We start from the raw sequence: 19570 nt of genomic DNA, 5'->3' as shown, positions 1-19570 counted from the left end.
TGATACAAAACCTTTCCATCACGTATGTTTTAGACCTAATTTTGGATCTTGAATTTAGAATTTATATAATGGAATGAAAAGTTGCTACATGTGTATTCATTTTATATAATAATTTTTGTTCATATTTCTTTACAGAAATGTTATGAACAGAAGCAATACAAAAATGGCCTCAAGTTTTGCAAGTTGATTCTTTCAAATCCAAAATTTGCTGAACATGGAGGTATTATCTCACCTATGAGAGATTACTTTGGGGAAATCTAATTCTAAAACCAGATGGATAGGATTCCCAACTGTGAGGGAAGAATACTTCCCAGATTCCATGGCCTTGTAGTTCTCTATTAGAGTGCATAAATGTTTAACGTTTTCAGATATGCCTCATATCATTCTTATTCTAGATTACTTCTTTTATGCTTAGGCGTATTTACAGTCTTTACTTTTAGATGAGAAATGATTGGTTGATATATTGGTGAGTAATTGGCATATATACCTGTATTTTTATAGACCTGATTTCATTTGTTACTTTGAATAGAATTTAAGTTTATCCCTTGATTTCTCGTGTGTAAAATTAGAACAATATTTGCAACACCAAAGTAGTATGAAGATACAATCAAATGCATTTTATTTTTTGGTAGATGTATTTTTTTAATCTATCTGCTAACCTTCATATGTAAATAAGATACTACTGATTTACCATTGTGTTATCTTGGGTTGTTTTTCTAGCACTGATGTTAGTAAGTCTGTATTTGCTTGTCTCATCCTTTTTCGCTGGTTACCAGTGTTTGGTAAAAGGATGGATCAGGTTAGACATGTAAATTATGGTCCTGTAGCAGAGCAAAGCTGATTGGGGTTTCTGAATATTAGACTTGAGTAATTATTGAGACCATCTTTTTGGGAAAATAGACTGACCCTACTCGGCTTTCTAATAACACTTAAAACATTCTTTGAAGGAAATGGAAAGAAGTAGTTTCATAGAATTTTAGAAATTAAAGCTTGTTTTCAAGCTGTTTAGCAGTGGAACCCTTATCCAAAGGGGAGCTTGTGGGGAAATTCATTATGTAAAAACAGATAAAAAAATAAGATGTTTGGTCATAGGGGCCTGGACTGCTGGATCACCCGTTCTGAAAACCATAGTCCATAGAGATCAGTTTGAAAACCATTGTTCTTGTCTAATTCCCATGTTGTGGATTATTCAGAGAATTATTTCATTCTAAACAATCTTTGATTAACTACCTTCAACATATTCTTGGGTTGCCTTCAACATATTCTTGGGTTGCCACTCATGCTTTTCAAATGCAAACTGATGTTAATTAGCCTAAGTGGGATTCATTGGAATAAACTTGCAGCCAAAAATGAAGTCTGTTCCAATAATGAGTAAGGTGATTTTTAAATTCTGTACATCTCTTTAAGGTAGATTGAATGATTTTGTGGGGTATAAATCAGATGATTTGATTCTTAGTAGGCTTGATCTCAGGTGAAAGCTGAGGTCTGTTGCGGTAGACTTAACTCAACAGGACTCAGGACCCTGCTGTGTTACCTTTTTTCAGCAGAATAATCTTAACCTCCTTTATAGAGTCTTCAGAAAGACAGAAAGCATTTTACCAACTCAGTCCCAGCCTGAGGAATTTTAGAAAAGGACTTGGGCTAAGCTTTAAGCAGATACATAAATATACTTTTACTTTTTTTATTTGGAGAGAAATTCTTCTAACTATAGGATTAAAAGGATGAATAATGTAAGTATTGGTAGAGCTCAGATATTAAAATAGTGCTAAGAGAATAATTTGAATTTTTCATGTGTAAATAGAGGTTAAAAATGTTTTTCAGAGACTTTGGCTATGAAAGGATTAACATTGAACTGTTTAGGAAAAAAAGAAGAGGCGTATGAATTTGTTCGTAAAGGACTTCGTAATGATGTCAAGAGTCATGTCTGTATCCTTTTGCAGTAGTTGAATAGTTTAATTTCATTTATGTATTTTCCATTTATGAGTTTTTTCTAACTCAAATTAAAAAAAACTTCACTATGAAAAATTTTAAACTATATGGAAGAGTGAATGTAATGAACTTTATGTACCCATTATCAAGTTTCAATAATTATCAACATTTTTAATATTAGTTTCATCTGTTCCCTACTTCTTATTTTTTTTGTTTATTAGAGTATTTTAAAGAGAATTACTATGCACTGTATATTTACTGCAGTTGTGCCTAGTGTGAGAGAATAGTAACTAATAATTATATGTGATTTAAAACCCATTTTTTTCCTATATATCCATAAACTGAGTGATACTTTCCTCATTCCAAATAATGACTTACCTGTATAGTACTTACCTGTATAGTAAAACTTGTGTTCCTTAAAAGTTCCTTAAACTTTCCTTTAGAAAGTTTAGGAGAAAAATTCAGAAGCAACTTGATGTAAAATAGATTTTATTTAGTATTAAATATTATGTTGATTTTCAGCTTGGTTTCTGTTGCACAGGGACTTAGCTGTTACTTCACTGGGTACTTAACAATCGTATTTTTCATTGACTAGTATCCCAGTTTGTTAAAAAAACAAAAATATTCTTTAGGGATGGATCGTTGAAATTGTTTTAATCTCTGTTTTACCTATTTATATACTTACAACCTTTTCACATATTACCCTTGTACCTTAATTTTTAACATTTAAATCATCTGGCTATTGGCCAGTATTGAACGTCAGTAGTCTTAGTGGTGTTTTTACATATTTAGCTTAGGGTTCTCTCAAAATACTAAATACTTATTTCTTTATCCCAGTGCTTACCCCAGAGCGAAGAGAGAGGGCATGTAAGTATGATAGTTTTTTGGCTCCAAGATATCCTAAGACTTGACTTTACATTAAATAAAGACTTAATTTTTGTGGTCTTTAATATCACTAGTGAATTAATTGATGGTTACATGTTGTTTTATAATTGATTGAATATATACTTGTTTTAAAAGATAATTGCAATTTTTATATAATACATATTCTGTTTCCTTACATAGTGTTTGAGAATAAGTGAGTGTTGAGGTGCTGGCATAGGAAAGTGAGGGGATAGGCAACATGAAGAATTTTTACCAATAATTTTCTAAGGTTACTTCAAAATATATTACGGAAAATTTCAGACGTGTACACAAGTAGAATAGAATAATGCACCCCTATCCGCCTATCACCTAGCTTCAGTAATTTAACAGTTGTCAATCAAGGCAGATCTGGTTTCATATTTTGTCACCTGCTTACTATCCCCCTCCCTCTGAGGCCAGATCATTCTGAAGTAAGTCCCAAACAAAATACCATTTTGCTAAGGTAAGCTTTCTATTAGACATGTAGCATAGTATATTCTAGTAGCTGTGAATGTCTGTTTCCTTAACTTAATAGGTTGGCATGTATATGGACTCTTGCAGCGTTCTGATAAGAAGTATGATGAAGCTATTAAGTGTTACCGAAATGCCCTCAAATTAGATAAAGATAATCTGCAAATTTTGAGGGATCTCTCTCTGTTACAGATCCAAATGAGAGACCTTGAAGGTTATCGAGTAAGTACTTTAGTCTTAAATGTACATGTTTTTATAATAGATATAATTTAAAAGCATGTGAATTCAGAATGAGGTGAACTTAAGACGAGATCATGTAGACTTGATTGTTCATTACAGTCTGTAGTAGAAGGAAAAAGTCACTTTGGATCTTCCCTCCAATAATATTAGTGGAACTGCATACTTTTTAAAAAAATTAATTTATTTATTTATTCTTGGCTGCATTGGGTCTTCATTGCTGTGTGCAGGCTTTCTCTAGTTGCGACGAGCAGGGGCTTCTCTTCATTGGCGGTGTGCAGGCTTCTCATTGCGGTGGCTTCTCTTGTGGAACATGGGTTCTAAGCGCGTGGGCTTCAGTAGTCGTGGTGCATGGGCTCAGTAGTTGTAGCGCACTGGCTTGGTTGCTTTTGCGACATGTGGGATCTTCCTAGACCAAGGATTGAACCCGTGTCCCCTGAATTGGCAGGCGGATTCTTAACCACTGTGCCACCAGGGAAGTCCCTGGAAGTGCATACTTGATCATCAAAAAAGGATAACTAGTTTATTCATTTTATGGTTTTTTACTTAATTAAAAAAATTTTTTTGGCTGCGTTGGGTCTTTGTTGCTTTGTGTGGGCTTTCTCTAGTTGTGGCAAGCGGGGGCTACTCTTTGTTGCGGTGCGCGGGCTTCTCATTGCGGTGGCTTCTCTTGTTGTGGAGCGTGGGCTCTAGGCACGCGGGCTTCAGTAGTTGTGGCACGCAGGCTTCAGTAGTTGTAGCACGCGGGCTCAGTAGTTGTGGCATGCAGTCCCTAGAGCACGCGAGCTTCAGTAGTTGTGGTGCACAGGCTCAGTAGTTGTGGGTGGCTCGTGGGCTTAGTTGATCCGTGACGTGTGGGATCTTCCTGGACCACGGTTTGAACCCATGTCCTTTGCATTGGCAAGCGGATTCTTAACCACTGCACCACCAGGGAGGTCCCTCATTTAATGCTTTTTGAAAAGCTAGAATATCGCCTATGTGCTAATGCTGTACTATATTCTTTGTGGGCTTGATATTTACAGATTTGGTAAACAGAGCTTTTATAATTAAAATCTAAATGTGGAGATTAATTAGCTTTCTTCATTATGGTTTAGAAAATACAAAATATTGTGAGGATTGCCATAAATGTAGTCCCAGGCCTTTTCACACTGTTACCTTCAACTCTGCTGGGCATCTCCATGTGCTTACTCCACTTAGTTTCCTAAATCCAGTATGTCCAAAATGGAATTATCTCACTTTCTCATGTGAAGGAGGCTACCAACTCTTAATAGTTCTGTTTAGATAAGTCTTTTTTCATTTACTGTTGTCCTTCTACTGCCATGTAAGTCTTTGCATAGATTTTTGCAGAAGTTTCAAGGGTTCCTCTGAGCTTAATAATGGTACCATTCATCACGATTGTGTGAATTTTCTTCATTAGGACTTAGCAGCCTAAGTTTGGTGAGAGTTAAAATCAGTTATCTTTAGAAATAAAGAAATTAGTAATGGTGACAGACTGGTTGCTAGGAGGGGTAGTGAAATAAATGAAGATAAAAGAGCTGGTGGTTAGAAGTTAAGGATTCAAGGAACTAGAGGTACTGGGGTGTCCAAGAACAAGGGCAGGAAAGTCACTGAGTGACAGTGTTGGCAGCATAGGAGCTGTAGCGAGAGTGAGTATCTGAATTTATGATTTCTGGGTGGCAGTAAGGTCTAGGGTGTGGTGGTGGAAGTGGGTCCCTGAAGTGGGGTGGAGATCATTGTAGATGAGGAAATCGTGGATCTAAGAAGATAGGTTATTGGATAGGTGATCCACAGTGTTGCATTTGCCCAGAATAATGGCAGAATTTGGTAGAGAGATGAAAGCTGAGTCAGACTTTAATGAAGTGGGGGAGTGACAGAGAAGCAACAGTGAAAGTAAGGGTGATACAGTGGTAGAGCTTAATGACATATGCCTAAAAGGAGCAGACATTTACACATGAATGTAGAGGAGTGATATTGTCTAAGTTGTTTTGTTGAAGGTATCTTTTTTTAAAAAGATCTGATCATGGTTCTCCTTGTGGCATGTAGCGTGGATGGACGGCACCCATTCCAACAACAGAGTCACAGAAGCTAAACATTACATTTTCAAAACTCGTTGCAGCTAGTGTTCTTCACGAGACCCTGTTCGGCCAAGCAAAGTTGCACTTGCCTAAAAGTTGGAGGCGGATATGAGCTATGAAGAAGTGGGAGCTGTGTAGGGAGGTTAGATTTTCTGCTGGTCTGAAGGCATCTTGATTCTTCTGGAGCAGCCATGGTGGAATTTCTGGTGTTTTCTCACTAATGTCGTAGATATTGAACTGTCTTAGAGTAGCAGCAGTGGTGTTTCTGCTAGAAAAGTCCAGTCACATGTTTGAGTGTTTTCCCTGGCTGTGTCCATCCTATCTCTGGGGCCTATTATAATAATGTAAAATATGTTGTGATTTCATATAACAATATTATAAACAGTAAACTCTAGTTTCATAAAAAGCTATCTTAGTCTCTCTTCTGAGATGTTTAGTTACCAGAAGAAATTCTCATTATATAAAGGTAATTTTATAGGGCAACCTAAAACCATTGACCCCAAGGACATTACATTACAGGGTATTCTGGAACTTAAGTTTAGATCAGGAACATAAAAAGTATTTCTGTTTGTTCAGAGATGTTTGTTCATTGAATTCATTAGAAAGGAATTAAAGGTATTTTTTCTTAAAACTCTGTGATGAATTATATTTTAGAGAAACTTAAGAAAGTGAAAAAAATTTTAAAGAATTGTTTTTTTTTTAAAGGAGACGAGATATCAGCTTCTTCAGTTGCGCCCAACACAACGTGCATCCTGGATTGGATATGCTATTGCATACCACTTACTGAAAGATTATGATATGGCACTAAAACTATTGGAAGAATTTAGACAAACTCAGCAAGTAAGAACTGCATTTTAACATTTTCTTCTACCTTCACAAACTAAAATAGTTAACTTCTATATTGCCTCCACCTGCAAGCATGAGTTAGTCTTTCAGACCTATGGAAGAACTTGAAAAATTTTTGAAATAATTGGAAGAAGTTAAAACAAAGAATTCTTAATACAAAATAAATAATATAAAGATTTTTGTATACTATAATTTCAGCAATATTCAAATGAATAAAGTAAAGAATACATGAAAATGAAAATAGTTTTGTGACTCTGGGACTTGTTTCTCTAATATATATTGCTTTATATTTTATATAAATACGTTAATACATACATTTTAATATATATGTAAAATAGAAAAATACAAAAAATACACTGTGTATCACAAGAGAAATTAAAAAGATGTTAACATTTTGCCGTAATTGCTCCAGATTTAATTATTTTTTAAAGAAATGTTACAGAAACAGCTGAAGTCTTCCCACATCCCTCCCTAGAGGTAGCCACTATTCCGAAATTGGTATAGATCATTTCTTGTCATGTTTACATTATGTTTTAAGTCCATGAAAGTTACAAACTATTATTTTGTATATTTAAAATTTTACATGAATGACATGTAGTTTTTAAAATTCAACATTTCTTGAGATATATCTATGTTGATACATGTTGACTGGTTTATTCATTTTAAACTGCTGTTTGGTGTTCTGTTATATAGATAAGCTAAAGTTAATCTACTGTACTTTGTCTGTATTAAAAATTAGTGCTGCAGTGAATATTCTTGTCTGCTGTTTCATTAGCCACATTTGTGAGTTCCTCTTCAGTTTATACCTAAAACTGGAATTGCAGAGTTGTGGCTCTGTGTGTTTAGTTTTACTAATTTGAAGCACCTGTACTAATTTACATGCCCGCTAGCAAGGTTTTATGCTTATTGTTTGCCTATATCCTTACTGACACTTGATGTCAGCTTTATTATTTTTTCCATTCTTCTGGATGTGAAGAAGTTTATCTCATTATTTTTCTTTTTTTAACTTTTATTTATTTATTTATTTTTTGACTATGCTGCATGGCTTGCAGGGATCTTAGTTCCCCGACCAGCGATTGAACCTGGGCCCTCAGCAGTGAAAGTTCCAAGTCCTAACCACTGGACCACCAGGGAATTCCCTCATTATTCTTTTAATTTGTGTTTCTTTGATTATTAGTGAGGGATATTGGAATAAGAGATATTATCTGTACTTTTCTTTTGATGTCTGTGTCTGGCCTCATGGCATGAGTTAGGAAGTGTTCCCTCTTTTGAAAGAGTTTGTGATAGATGGTGTTAGTTCTTATATAAATATTGGTCCATTTCATCTAGGTAATCTAATTTGTTGGCATACAACTTTTCATAATAGTCCCTTATAATCCTTTTTATTTTTGTAGGGTTTGTGGTAATGTCCCTCCTTTTATTCTCAATTTTAGTAGTCTTCTCTTTTTCTTTCTTGGTCATTCCAGCTAAAGGTTTGTCAATTTTGTGAATCTTGTCAAAGAACCAACTTGTAGTTTTGTTAAATTTCTCTGTGGGTGTGCTGGTGCATGTATGCTTTAGCACTCAGCCAGGCAGCTTACAACTCTACCTTAGCTTTCGCCTCAAGGTGAAAGGTCAGAGTCCCAAGGTCAGCAAGAGGTGAGAGTTTAGGGCTTTCTCAGGTCTTTCTTGAACGTGTGTGTAACTCTGTATGTGTGTGTGACTTTTCAAAGCCCCTGTGGACATCACATTTCCCAGCTTTTACTTTCAGGTTTTTGTTTAGTCTGTTGTTTGTCCTGACTGTTAGCCGTGTTTCAGGCACTGTAAAGGTAAAACACATGCCTGTAATCACTTTTAATAAGCACTTTTGGCCCTTCCCTTCCCCCCAAGGCTTTTTTGCTCTGGGCAAACTCTGAGGTAGCCTTGTACTTGGAGGCTTGCAGTGAACCCACAGGTAGGTCAGTTAATTACAGGTCTTTGGGAGTGAGGAAAGAGCTCCAGCTTTATTGTTCTCACTGGTGGCTGTCAAGCTGCTCTGGGAAGACAAGCTTATTTTTCAAGGCTACTCTGTAGCTGGAGAGCACTGGACAGGATTAGGGCAAGTTAAAATGACACAAAACTCACTGGTCTTACCAAGATCTAGCTGTTTTCTTCAGTAAATGCTCCCCAGGTGTGCCGTAAGCCTCTGGTTAATTTCCAGAGTTCTGAAAAAGGTGATTCTGACAGTTGTTGCCAGTTCTTTCCTCGCTCTTTTGGAGAGGTGAAGTTTTGGAGTTCTTTCTGTACTCTGCCGGTTTTCCTGACATCATTCTCTTTGTATTTTCTTGATGAAAACTTTTTCTTTTGACACATTACCCTAAAAGCAAGGTATTGTTTTTTGGAATGATAGCCAAACTAATTTTACCTGCTACAGTGGTAAACTTTTTTTCACTTTTCATTTATCCAGTAATTCTCATTACAGAGTACACATGGTAACAGTCCCCTATTCTACCTTTCTGTCCCTGCCTTGCTATCCAGAGTCTAGTTCAGAGAAGACATGGAAGAACACAGCCCGCCATATGTCTAAATAATGCACGTTCAACTTTTTTATATGTATTTTAGGCATTCTCTACGGTTTTTGCTACAATAGAGTAGTAAATAGTTCTTTTATGTCACCTCACCGTCTCTTCCCCATTCTCCTGATAATAGTTATATGAATATTTCTGGTTCTTTAAGTGTAACCTTTATAACATTAGGGAATATACTTACACTTTTGTGTCCTAAGCCAGCAAATGGCAGGAATTCCTTGTTTCTCATGGCTGAATATTATTCTGTTGTATATATATATCACATCTTTATCCATTCATTTGTTGATGGACACTTAGGTTGTTTCCATATCTTGACTATTGTGAATAATGCTGCAGTGAATATCTCCGCCCCCACCTTAGCATCCAGTTCTCTGGGGCTGTCTGCTTTCTTTGAAGAAGAGCTCTTGACTCTTTGAGTGGGATGGATGCCTGGTTACAGGGTAATATTTTAAACAAGGATTTGGCTGCTGAGTTGATGGAAATGGGGTCAGGGTCAGCCTTTCAGTTAATCCCTTAATCTTGAGCCCCATTTCTCATTCCTGCACCCTCTGTTTACTTGTCATTTCAGAATCCTGACCCTGTTTGGTGATTTCCAGGGCAGATAGCCACCCTCCCTAAAGATTTCCTCTAGGCTTTAACTTCTGCTTTACTTCATCCCTTATTCTTCATTTGCTTTCCGTTTCCCAGAAGTTTGTTGAAATCTCATATGTTCTATTTTCATAAGTTAATATATTTTTAAACCCTCTATTATTTTTATTCTCATAAGGGAGTGTGGTAAGTTCATCATGTTTACTTAGATTCTTAGCTTTTTACTGCGAACTAGAGAATTCTCTATTGAGACTAGTTCTTTGTCTTTATCCAGGAATCAAGTCCTTACCATAGGAAGGTGTACTGTACCATATTCACTGGGGTTTGATAAACACTCTTTCATTTTAAATACAATCTTATTGCAATTTGATGGTTAAAATTAGGTGTGTGGAATTTTCTTATTTTTTGTAATAATAAGTATAATTAAGAGGTATACAAGGCTTTTTTGAGGTATAATACATGCCATAAAATTTACCCATGTCAGTTGTACATCTCAAAGATTTTTTTTTGTAAATTTATAGTCATGTAGTCATTACCACAGTCCAGTTTTAGAATGTTTCGTCACCCCCCCAAAAGTTCTTTTGTGCCCATTTGTCGGTTTCCACTCATCCCCAGCCAACCACTGATCTGCTTTTTGTCTCTATAGATTTGCCCTTTTTGGAAACTTCGAATAAAGGCAATCAAATGCAGCGTTTTCTCTCTAAATTCTTTTATTCATAATGCTTTTGAGATTCACCTGTGTTAGAGCATGTATTAGTGGTTCATTCCTTTTAATGCTGAATACTGTTTCATTATATGGATACACTGTAGTCTATGGATAACACTTTATCCATTCATTAATTGGTGGACATATATATTGTTTTTAGTTTTAGTTGTTATGAATAATGCTGCTATGAACATTTGTGCATAAGTTTTTGTGTGGACATATGTTTTTATTTCTTTTGGGTAGATACCTAGGAATGAAATTACTTGGTTATATGGTAAGTATATATTTAACTTTTTAATAAACTGCCCAGTTGTTTTCCTACGTGGCTGAACCATTTTACATTCCTACTAGCAATGTGTGAGAATTCCAGTTTCTACCCATCCCCACACCTGTTACTGTCCAATTTTTTGATGATAGCCATCTTAGTGGATATGTAGTAGTATCTGTTTTAGTTGTGTCTCTGCATTTTTCTAACAACTAATGCTATTGAGCATTTTATCATGTTCTTATTAGCCATTTATATTTCTTCTTTGATGAAATGTCTGTTCAACTCTTTTGCCCATTTTTTAGTTGGGTTATTTGTCTTACAGCTGAGTTGTAAGAGTTTCTTGAATATTCTCAATACAAGTTCCTTATCAGATAGATCATTTGCAAATATTTTCTCCTAGTCTATAACTTGTATTTTTATGTTATTAATGGTGTCTTTTGAAGAGGAAAGTTTATAATTTTGTTGAAGTCCAATTTACCTGTTTTTTCTTTTATGCAAAGGGTCACAAAGATTTTCTCCTATTCCTCTAAGGTTTCTTTTATTGTTTTAATGCTCACATTTAGGTCTGTGATCCATTTTGATTTAATTTTTGTAAATGGTATGAAGTATGTGTCTGTTTTTGCATATGGATATTAAATGTGTCCCACCATCATTTGTTGTAAAGACTAACCTGTCCCTGTTGAATTGTCTTGGCACATCTGTTGAAAATCAGTTGACCAGATTATAAGGGCTAATTTCTGAACCTTGTATTCTGTTCCATTGATCTATATGTGTATCCTTATGCCAATACCAACCACACTGTCTTGATTACTGTAATTTTAAAGGATGTTTGAAATTTGAAGTACATGTCTTCCTACTTTTTCTTTTTAAGATTCTTTTGTCCATGCAGGGTTCCTTTTATTTCCATTTGAATTTTAGCATCAGCTTATCAGTTTCTAAAAGCTTGCTGAGAGTTTGATAGGGATTGCATTGAATTTTTAGATCAATTTGGGGAAAATAAATATAGAGTCAAAAAAAGATTGAGTATTCTTTGGTATATGGGTCTTGTTTCTTAAATTTATTCCTGAATATTTTGTTCGTTTTGATGCTATTGTGAAAATTATTTTACTTTCATTTTTGGGTTGTTCGTTCCTAGTATATAGAAGTATAATTGATTTTCATATATTGATCTTGTATTCTGTCACCTTGCTAAACTCCTTTATGGGTTCTAGTAGTTTTTTTTTTGGAAGATTCTTTAGGATTTTAATCATTGTTAGACTTTCCTTTGGTAATAGGATTTGCTAACCTCTTCACTTTTCTGTAGGCAGAAGTCCCCACTCCTTTTTTTGTTTTAAAGAATATATTAATCTTCTTTGCTGTTAATCACTCTTCTATTTGTAACTGCTTGTGGGTTGCTTTTTAAAGTCTGTGTGAATGACTGTCCTGAGAAAGCAATTAAATTAAAGATCTGTAACTGCTTTATATTATTATATAAGTAAGATAATTTGGTTATTTTTTTCAGGTTTCTCCCAACAAAATAGACTATGAATATAGTGAACTGATACTGTACCAGAATCAAGTGATGAGGGAGGCAGATCTATTTCAGGAATCTTTGGAACATATAGAAACTTATGAGAAACAGATATGTGATAAACTTTTGGTGGAAGAAATTAAAGGTAAGTTGAACTGCTTTTTCTTTTTTATTGGCTTCAGTTAAAGAAAAGAATAAAACCTATATACTTTATTATGTCCGAACACTTAAATGAGACTTACTATATATCAGGCAATGTTCTCAACACTTTATTATTAAGCCATTATTAATTAATGTAATGGTTTAATAATAAAATTAATGTAATCTTCATAACAACCCTATGATGTAGTTGTTACATCCATTTTAGAGATCAGGAACTGAGGAACAGAGAGGTAAGTAACTTGCCCAGAGTCACACAGCTAAGTAATCTGGGTAGTGCTGGATTTGAGTGCAGGGATTTTGACTCCAGATTCCATTTTCTTAAGCAGTATGTTATACTGCCTTCATATTCAACCCCCTCCCCCAGTATTTATCTCCATATATAGTAAAATGAGAAGAGTAAATGACACTTGGGATCCTCGTGAAAGCAAGATTCATTTATTTTCATTATGGGCTAATTAAGAAGACAGGATTCTGAGAAATAGTTTGTTAAGAATGTTTTTCAACAAAGTCAAACAAATTTTCTTTTTTATACATAGCTTTGCTCATCAATTACCCATTTCCTGAGCAATACCATATTAAATAGAATGTCCATCTAAATAAATAATTAGTTTAAAACTAAAATCTCATGTAGTTGCAGGACTTCTAAAGCTTAAAAATACTAGCTAAGGTTTATTTACTCTTCTGTGTTTCACAGTATGGTAACTGCTTAAACTGCTTAATTTCACTTAATTTTTAGCACCTCTAACATGGGTATTACTGATTGTCCCTTTTTATATTTGAAGAAACTAAGAGAGGTTAAGGACTTGCCCAAGTTGCCCAGCCTTTCAGGAGGTAGAGTTAATTTCTAAAAATATCTTTCTGACTTCAGAGCCTTTACTTTTTTTTTTTTTAAATTTAAATAGACTTTATTTTTTAGAGCAGTTCTAGGTTCACAGCAAAACTGAGTGGAAGGTACAAAGATTTCCTATATACCCTCTGTCCCTGCACATGCACAGTTCCTCCTACCCTCACCCCCCATCCCCCCAAGCCTGTAGTTTATATTTGGGTTCATTCTTGGTGTTGTATACCCTCTAGGTTTTAAAAAATGTATAATGACATTTTACATACTACCATTATAGTATCATACAGAGTAGTTTCACTGCCCTAAAAATCCTCTGCTCTGCCTGTTTCTCCTTGCCCCCAACCCTTGGCAACCAGTAATCCTTTTACTATCTCCATAGTTGTGCCTTTTACAGAATGTATTAGAGGTGGAAGCATACAGTATGTAGCCTTTTCAGATTGGCTTCTTTCACTTAGCAATATGCATTTAAGGTTCTTTCATGTCTTTTCATGAATCCTTTTAACTGCTATCCTCTACTCTTGTGGAGGAATGGGGCACGATCATAGTTCTTTTTTTCTCCTTTTATTATTTTTTGAATTCAAGTATAGTTTAAGTTTAATGTACTGTTTATGGTTTTAACTAGTAAATGTATATGTGTGTTCACTTTGTACCAAGTAGTGTGCTGACCGTTTTAAGTACATTATTTCAGTTGATTATCATAAAAACAGACTGATGTAGTTGATACTTTGCAGGTAAGGAAATGGAAATTGGAAGTTTTGTAAGTTATTCAGTCACAAAGCTAGAAAGTGGTAAAACTGGTAGTTACACCTAGTTAGTCTTACTGTAGAGCTTGAGTAATATACAGTATAATAAAATAAATAGTAAAATGATATATATAATAATCACTGTAATATGATGATGATGAAAGCTGAAATAGTATGTATGACTGAAGACATTTCAAAGGGTTGTTTGAAACAGATTCTGTAGGGAATGGGAAAGCTTAGGGATAGAAAGTCGAGATATATTTTTTGAGATGCTCCCTTTTATCTTGATTAGGTGTGCTTTCCATTTTATCTGAAAAGTTTGTTATTTATTTATTTTGGCTGCGCCGTGCAGCTTGCAGGATCTTAGTTCCCCCACAAGGGATTGAACCCGCACCCCCTGCAGTGGAAGTGTGGAGTCTTAACCACTGGACCGCCAGGGAAGTCCCTATCTGAGAAATTTAGATTCTCATTTCCCATACCCACTTGCAATTTGTATGGCTTAGTAAAAGAAATTGAGTCTTAGAGGTGACCCCCCTGTGAACATGGTTTGTGTAGCTTCTTGCTGCGAAGTGGTATTTAGTGTTATTGTTTTGTGAGTTAAACTTCTCCAGTTTTAGTGACCTGGAAAGGACAGTAAGAGAATTGAATGGAGAATTGTTTAACATAAGAATTGATTAGGAAAAGTACATTAAAAATCTTGCAGTAGGAAGGCAGGGATATTTCATTAGAATTATTTACCAATCTATATCTAAGGTAACTTTAGTTACTTTAAACGGTGTACAAAAATGTGCGTAATGCAAAGATTTTTTACTAACAAGTTAATATCATATATACAGTGTGGGAGGGAGCCAAAAATGAATGTTAGTATAATAGAATGTGTAAGTGAAGGTTCATTTCTGAAGACAAGCTGTGAATTAATCTATGTTTAGTTATTTAAACTGCAACAAGCCCTAAAGGGAAGCACCATACCGTTGTCTTTCATAAACATCTATTATACTAATAATGCTTAGTGAAATCTCTGGAATTAGAAAGGTATTTAATGTTTAAGCAAAATGAATGTGACATTTAAACTTAATTTTAGGGGAAATGCTGTTGAAATTGGGACGATTAAAAGAAGCGAGCGAAGTATTCAAAAACTTGATTGATCGGAATGCAGAAAATTGGTGTTACTATGAAGGCTTGGAAAAAGCTCTACAACTTAGTATGTAATGATTTTTCTCCTACCTTCTCTTAGCTAGTGTTCTTTTTTTTTTTAATTATTTATTTTTGGCTGCGATGGGTCTTCGTTGCTGCGTGTGGGCTTTTTCTCTAGTTGCGGTGAGCAGGGGCTTCTCTTGTTGCGCAGCACGGACTCTAGGCATGCGGGCTTCAGTAGTTGTGGCTCGCGGGCTCTGGAGTGCAGGCTCAGTAGTTGTGTCGCATGGGCTTAGTTGCTCCGCGGCATGTGGGATCTTCCCGGACCAGAGATCGAACCCGTCTCCCTTGCGTTGGCAGGTGGATTCTCAACCACTGTGCCACCAGGGAAGCCCTTAGCTACTGTTTGAAGTATAGTAAAATATAAAGTTGTAAGAATATTTGAGGATGCATATTTTTAGTTTTAGCATTCATGTTTCCATTTAGGAAGATTACAGGTTAAACATGGGAGTGAAAATGAATTCAGATATTTATATTTAAGTGATAAATGCTTACAGATTATTTTAGGTTTCTTGATCCATTAAAATGTTACCAATTTACACTAACTAGAGTGGTGGGGAAGAAAATGGGCATTCCCTTTCTGGGAAATGTCATAATTATTTAGTATTTTTAAAGAATTAGAGGACTGTTACTGTCAATCTCTAAGAATAAGAATTGGGCCAAAGAAATGTTGCTGAGAGTACGTTGTATATAGCATCGACATAAAAACTATTCTTTTACTTTCAAACTAGGCTAATTTGTGTAGAATAAATTGTATACATCGTCTTTTGAAATTTGATAACCTTGACCCTTTTCAGAAATCTAGAATATTATTCTAAATTTTCCCTAATATTCTCATAAATAAATATCTTTAATATTGCTAAAATCATATTTAGTCATGGGTAAGTAAATATATGGCTGAAATAATTATGAAACTTATATGAAATAATTATGAAACTCGAAGGTGTTGAAACAGCAGAATTTTTAAATTTAAAAAGTATGGTAAGTAGGTAGCTACCCATATTCATTTATAGTAGGAAGAGCTATGAGAAAAATTTATTTGTTGTATCTTAATTACTTGTATACATGAATCCAGGTTTTCGGTGTGTATTTAAATTTTTATATCACAAATTATTAAAAAAAGTTCCTTAAATAATTGTTTTTAAGAAAGTAATGAAAATTAAAATATTGATTAGATCAATAGTCTGTCTTTAAAAAAAAAAACAGGACAAAAGTCATTGTGTCTGAAGGTTGGAAATGTGAGATAACTGATTTTTCTTTAAACTACCAGTTACTGGCATGTTAATCACTTAACTGCTTTAGTAAAATGAACGTAATATGTTCCATATATCAGGATCCATGCTTACTATAAAATATATTGATTATAAAACTATTTTTTTAGGTTCCTTAGGACCTTTTCTCCCCCATGGTAGGTTCTGGAGCTCCAACTTGTGACTTCAAATAGGGCATTGAAATGGTTTGGTTTTTGTCTTAATGTAACTACATTTATAAGACTTGTTTTATCTGGGTTAGTGGGAAAATGTTTTTTATACTCATAGTTCGTCTCATTCTCTAAGATTAGGTATAAATATGAGAACTGCTTTTTAAAAATATGCAATAGGCTTCTTGTAGATTTTAGTATAAGGGTCCTTAATAGTTCATGAAGTCTCCAAATCATTAACAGAACGTGAAAATAATTTTTCACATATCCCAGTTTTTAAAATTCAACCACATTGGAGCTCCAAAGTGTATTACTGGGGGAAGGAAGGAGTCTAAACAAAATCGGACTTTACTTTTTAAAGTGCTGTGTTTATAATCTTGATACTGAACACTACATTTACGGTGGCTTGATTGCTAGCACCAAGGGTTATTTTTATAATAATTATATTTCTGTGGTTCGAATTAAAATCCACCTAGAACCTTATAGTTTAAAAATGGGTTTGCTTTTTCTTAAAAATTCTGCTGTAAGTTATCTTATTGCTTATGTAAAATAATGCATGTAATTTCTCTTTGTAAATTATGCTGGATATTATTTTAGAATAATAAACTAGACCCAGATCCGGTTCTGCAGATTGTTAATGTAGTTTACATATAGATCCTGTATTTAGTACTATAAAATTAGGTTGGTCTTGACAGGGAAGATATAACTTTCTGTTATAAGTATATTTTATATCATAATATTTGGGAGAAGTAATTGACACTTTAAAAGTCTGTTCTAATGGGGTTCTTTTTTTTGGCACCTGGACAGGGACATGAACTAATGGAGTTCTTTGTAATAGAGTTTCATTGAAGATTTTAAGTGTCAAGCCTCCTTAGAAACTGAGTTCATCTTTTAAAATATTGCATTCATGACCCTAAAACTATTGCTTCTTTAAGCCTATCTATAGGCATTATAGACTTTTGTTGGGTTTATGTGGGTTATATTGGGTTAGAGGATTTATGTAAGATACGTTATAAAGGAACATTTTCTTTTTCATGGGTTGTGCATGCAGGAATATCAGAGAAGTGCAGTGTATCTTGAGTCTGTCTTGTGTGTATATGATTTGAGTGGTGACATTTTGGTTTTCTCTGGACTTTGGGTTTAAAATGGTGATTTAATGATTATTTCATTGCCACAGAGTTTTTAATGTCATTCTTACAAAAATTGAGAGCAGCTTTAATATTGATAATGTGATTTTTAATTTATAACATAATTTTTAAAGTTTATTAGCATTTTATCATAGATAAAAGTTTTGATGCTTTGAATCTGACGCATATTTACTGATAATAGGCACTTTAGAAGAGAGGCTTCAAATTTATGAAGAAATTAGTAAGCAGCACCCCAGAGCAATTTCACCTAGAAGATTACCTTTGAATCTTGTCCCAGGTAATTTAGGATATCTTTTGTAACACTAATAATACTTGTTGAAATTACTCAACACCATTCACATTTTAAAAACTTGTTTCTGGAATAGAGTTTACATCTACACCAGTCTTGGGGGTGGGAGTGATCAGTTATTTATTTGTTATGTATATGTTGTTTAAATAATTGTGTTATTTTCTTTTTATCAAAAGATTAATGGAAATTAAAAGCTTTTTATTTGACTGACTTTAAAAATACATGAAATACCTCGAAGTGTACTGGGTTAGACAGTAGATACAAATTTATTTAAAAATAAATAGTGCCTTTCATTTATGTAAATGATGAATAGTATTCTGATCCTCCCTGTTTCGTTTCAGCTTTGTGAAGTAGGCAGATTTCCTAATGTTTTCCAGGGAACATTAAGTCCCAGTGGATGTTAATAGGCTTGGTGGGGAGGATGCCTGTGTACTGAGATATTCTTCATTCAAATGAGTTTGGGAAACTTTTGGTTAAATACAACAATCAGGCTTCTGCAGGACTTCCTAGAACTTTCAGTATATGAGTTGTGAATTTGCAAGGTGGGATGTACTGTGCAGAGGGGAGCATTTCCCTAGTAAAAGCATTTTCTGGAAGATGCTCGAGCTCACATTTCTGTATCTCCTTTTTAAAAAAAATAGCAGCCTGTTGAAATATAACTCACATACCATAAAATGCACTTTTTAAAGTGTGCAACTCAGTGTTTTAATGTGCTCAGGGAGTTGCACAACCATCATCACTCCCTGGTTTCAGGAAATTTTTGTCACTCCGAAAAGAAAACTCATGTCCATTAGCAGTCACTCCCAGCCCCCAACCCCTGCACCAGGCAACCACTAACCTAACTTTCTGTACCTGTGGACTTGCTAGTTTTGGACATTTTGTATAATTGGAATCATACCATAGGTGGCCTTTTGTGTATAAGGTAGGAAGTATATTTTTACTGAAAGATAACCTGGAGCCAGTTTTTGAATGTAAAGTGTGATTTGGGTAAAAGTGGGATCATTCTGGACCCTCTAGGACATTGTCTTTGAAACGCTAAAAGGATCTTTGTACAAGCTAGGCCTCAGTTGAGGGGTATTGACGGCTTGGGCTTCAAGGTCAGCGTCATTTGAGGTTCTAACATACATGTATTTACAAAGCTCTGGGGACCATATATAAAATTGTGCAACTACTTAATTGTACCTGTGCAACAGCTGAATACTTCATGAAGTGTTTTCGCTGTTTAGAAATATTTTTATGTGTAATAAGAAAGGTATCTTAGCTTTATCAAAGGCAATAAGATCTTTCTCGAGAAACATGATGGAACTTGAGAATGCAAGTTTTGAAAAAGGCTTACTGGTTTTTAGATAAAAATGTTTATTACCTACAGATTAGTGAACAGCCAAAGTCCTGGGGAGATTCTCCAACAGCCTGAAATATTAAGTGCTGTGAAAACAGTACTTTTCAAAATAGCTAGTTTAATTCATCGTGATCTATTAGTCTTCACTGGCCAAGGAGGGAGAAAGAGGGAAGGAGATAATCCAGAGTATTAAACGAGAATGCTAATCCCATTTTGCTCCTATTTTATTTTTGTTTCATTGGATTGTTTTTATTTTTTATTGAGATATAGTTGACATACAATGTGTAAGTTTAAGGTGTATGATGTATTGATTGATACATTTATATATTCCAATATTATTATCACTGTAGTGTTA

The 19570-nt window shown here is 34.6% G+C and overlaps 1 protein-coding gene across 13 annotated transcripts in view; it reads left to right on the top strand.

Annotated features, from left to right (window-relative positions):
- Window positions 1-19570, top strand: part of NAA16 (N-alpha-acetyltransferase 16, NatA auxiliary subunit) — a 65388-nt gene that overhangs the window by 3922 nt on the left and 41896 nt on the right. For 6 of the 13 annotated variants that reach the window (XR_004044693.2, XR_004044694.2, XR_009559702.1 and 3 more), the window contains exons 2-8: window positions 136-220; window positions 1822-1926; window positions 3368-3525; window positions 6321-6455; window positions 12071-12224; window positions 14907-15026; window positions 17769-17864. Coding sequence is in view for 9 of the 13 variants with exons in the window: in XM_030882133.2 (XP_030737993.1) it covers window positions 136-220; window positions 1822-1926; window positions 3368-3525; window positions 6321-6455; window positions 12071-12224; window positions 14907-15026; window positions 17769-17864 (853 nt within the window). In the remaining 4 variants the exon portion in view is untranslated. Of the gene's footprint in view, window positions 1-135; window positions 221-1821; window positions 1927-1960; window positions 2797-3367; window positions 3526-6320; window positions 6456-10544; window positions 10576-12070; window positions 12225-14906; window positions 15027-17768; window positions 17865-19570 lie in introns of those variants that run through there. The other 7 variants (XM_030882136.2, XM_060287728.1, XM_030882134.3 and 4 more) reach the window with 7 other exon arrangements.

This window comes from Globicephala melas, chromosome 18 (assembly GCF_963455315.2).
Source record: "Globicephala melas chromosome 18, mGloMel1.2, whole genome shotgun sequence".
In the NCBI taxonomy this organism is placed as follows: Eukaryota; Metazoa; Chordata; class Mammalia; order Artiodactyla; family Delphinidae; genus Globicephala; species Globicephala melas.
Note: the sequence above shows the minus strand (reverse complement) of the source record. Positions and strands in the feature narration are given on the sequence as shown.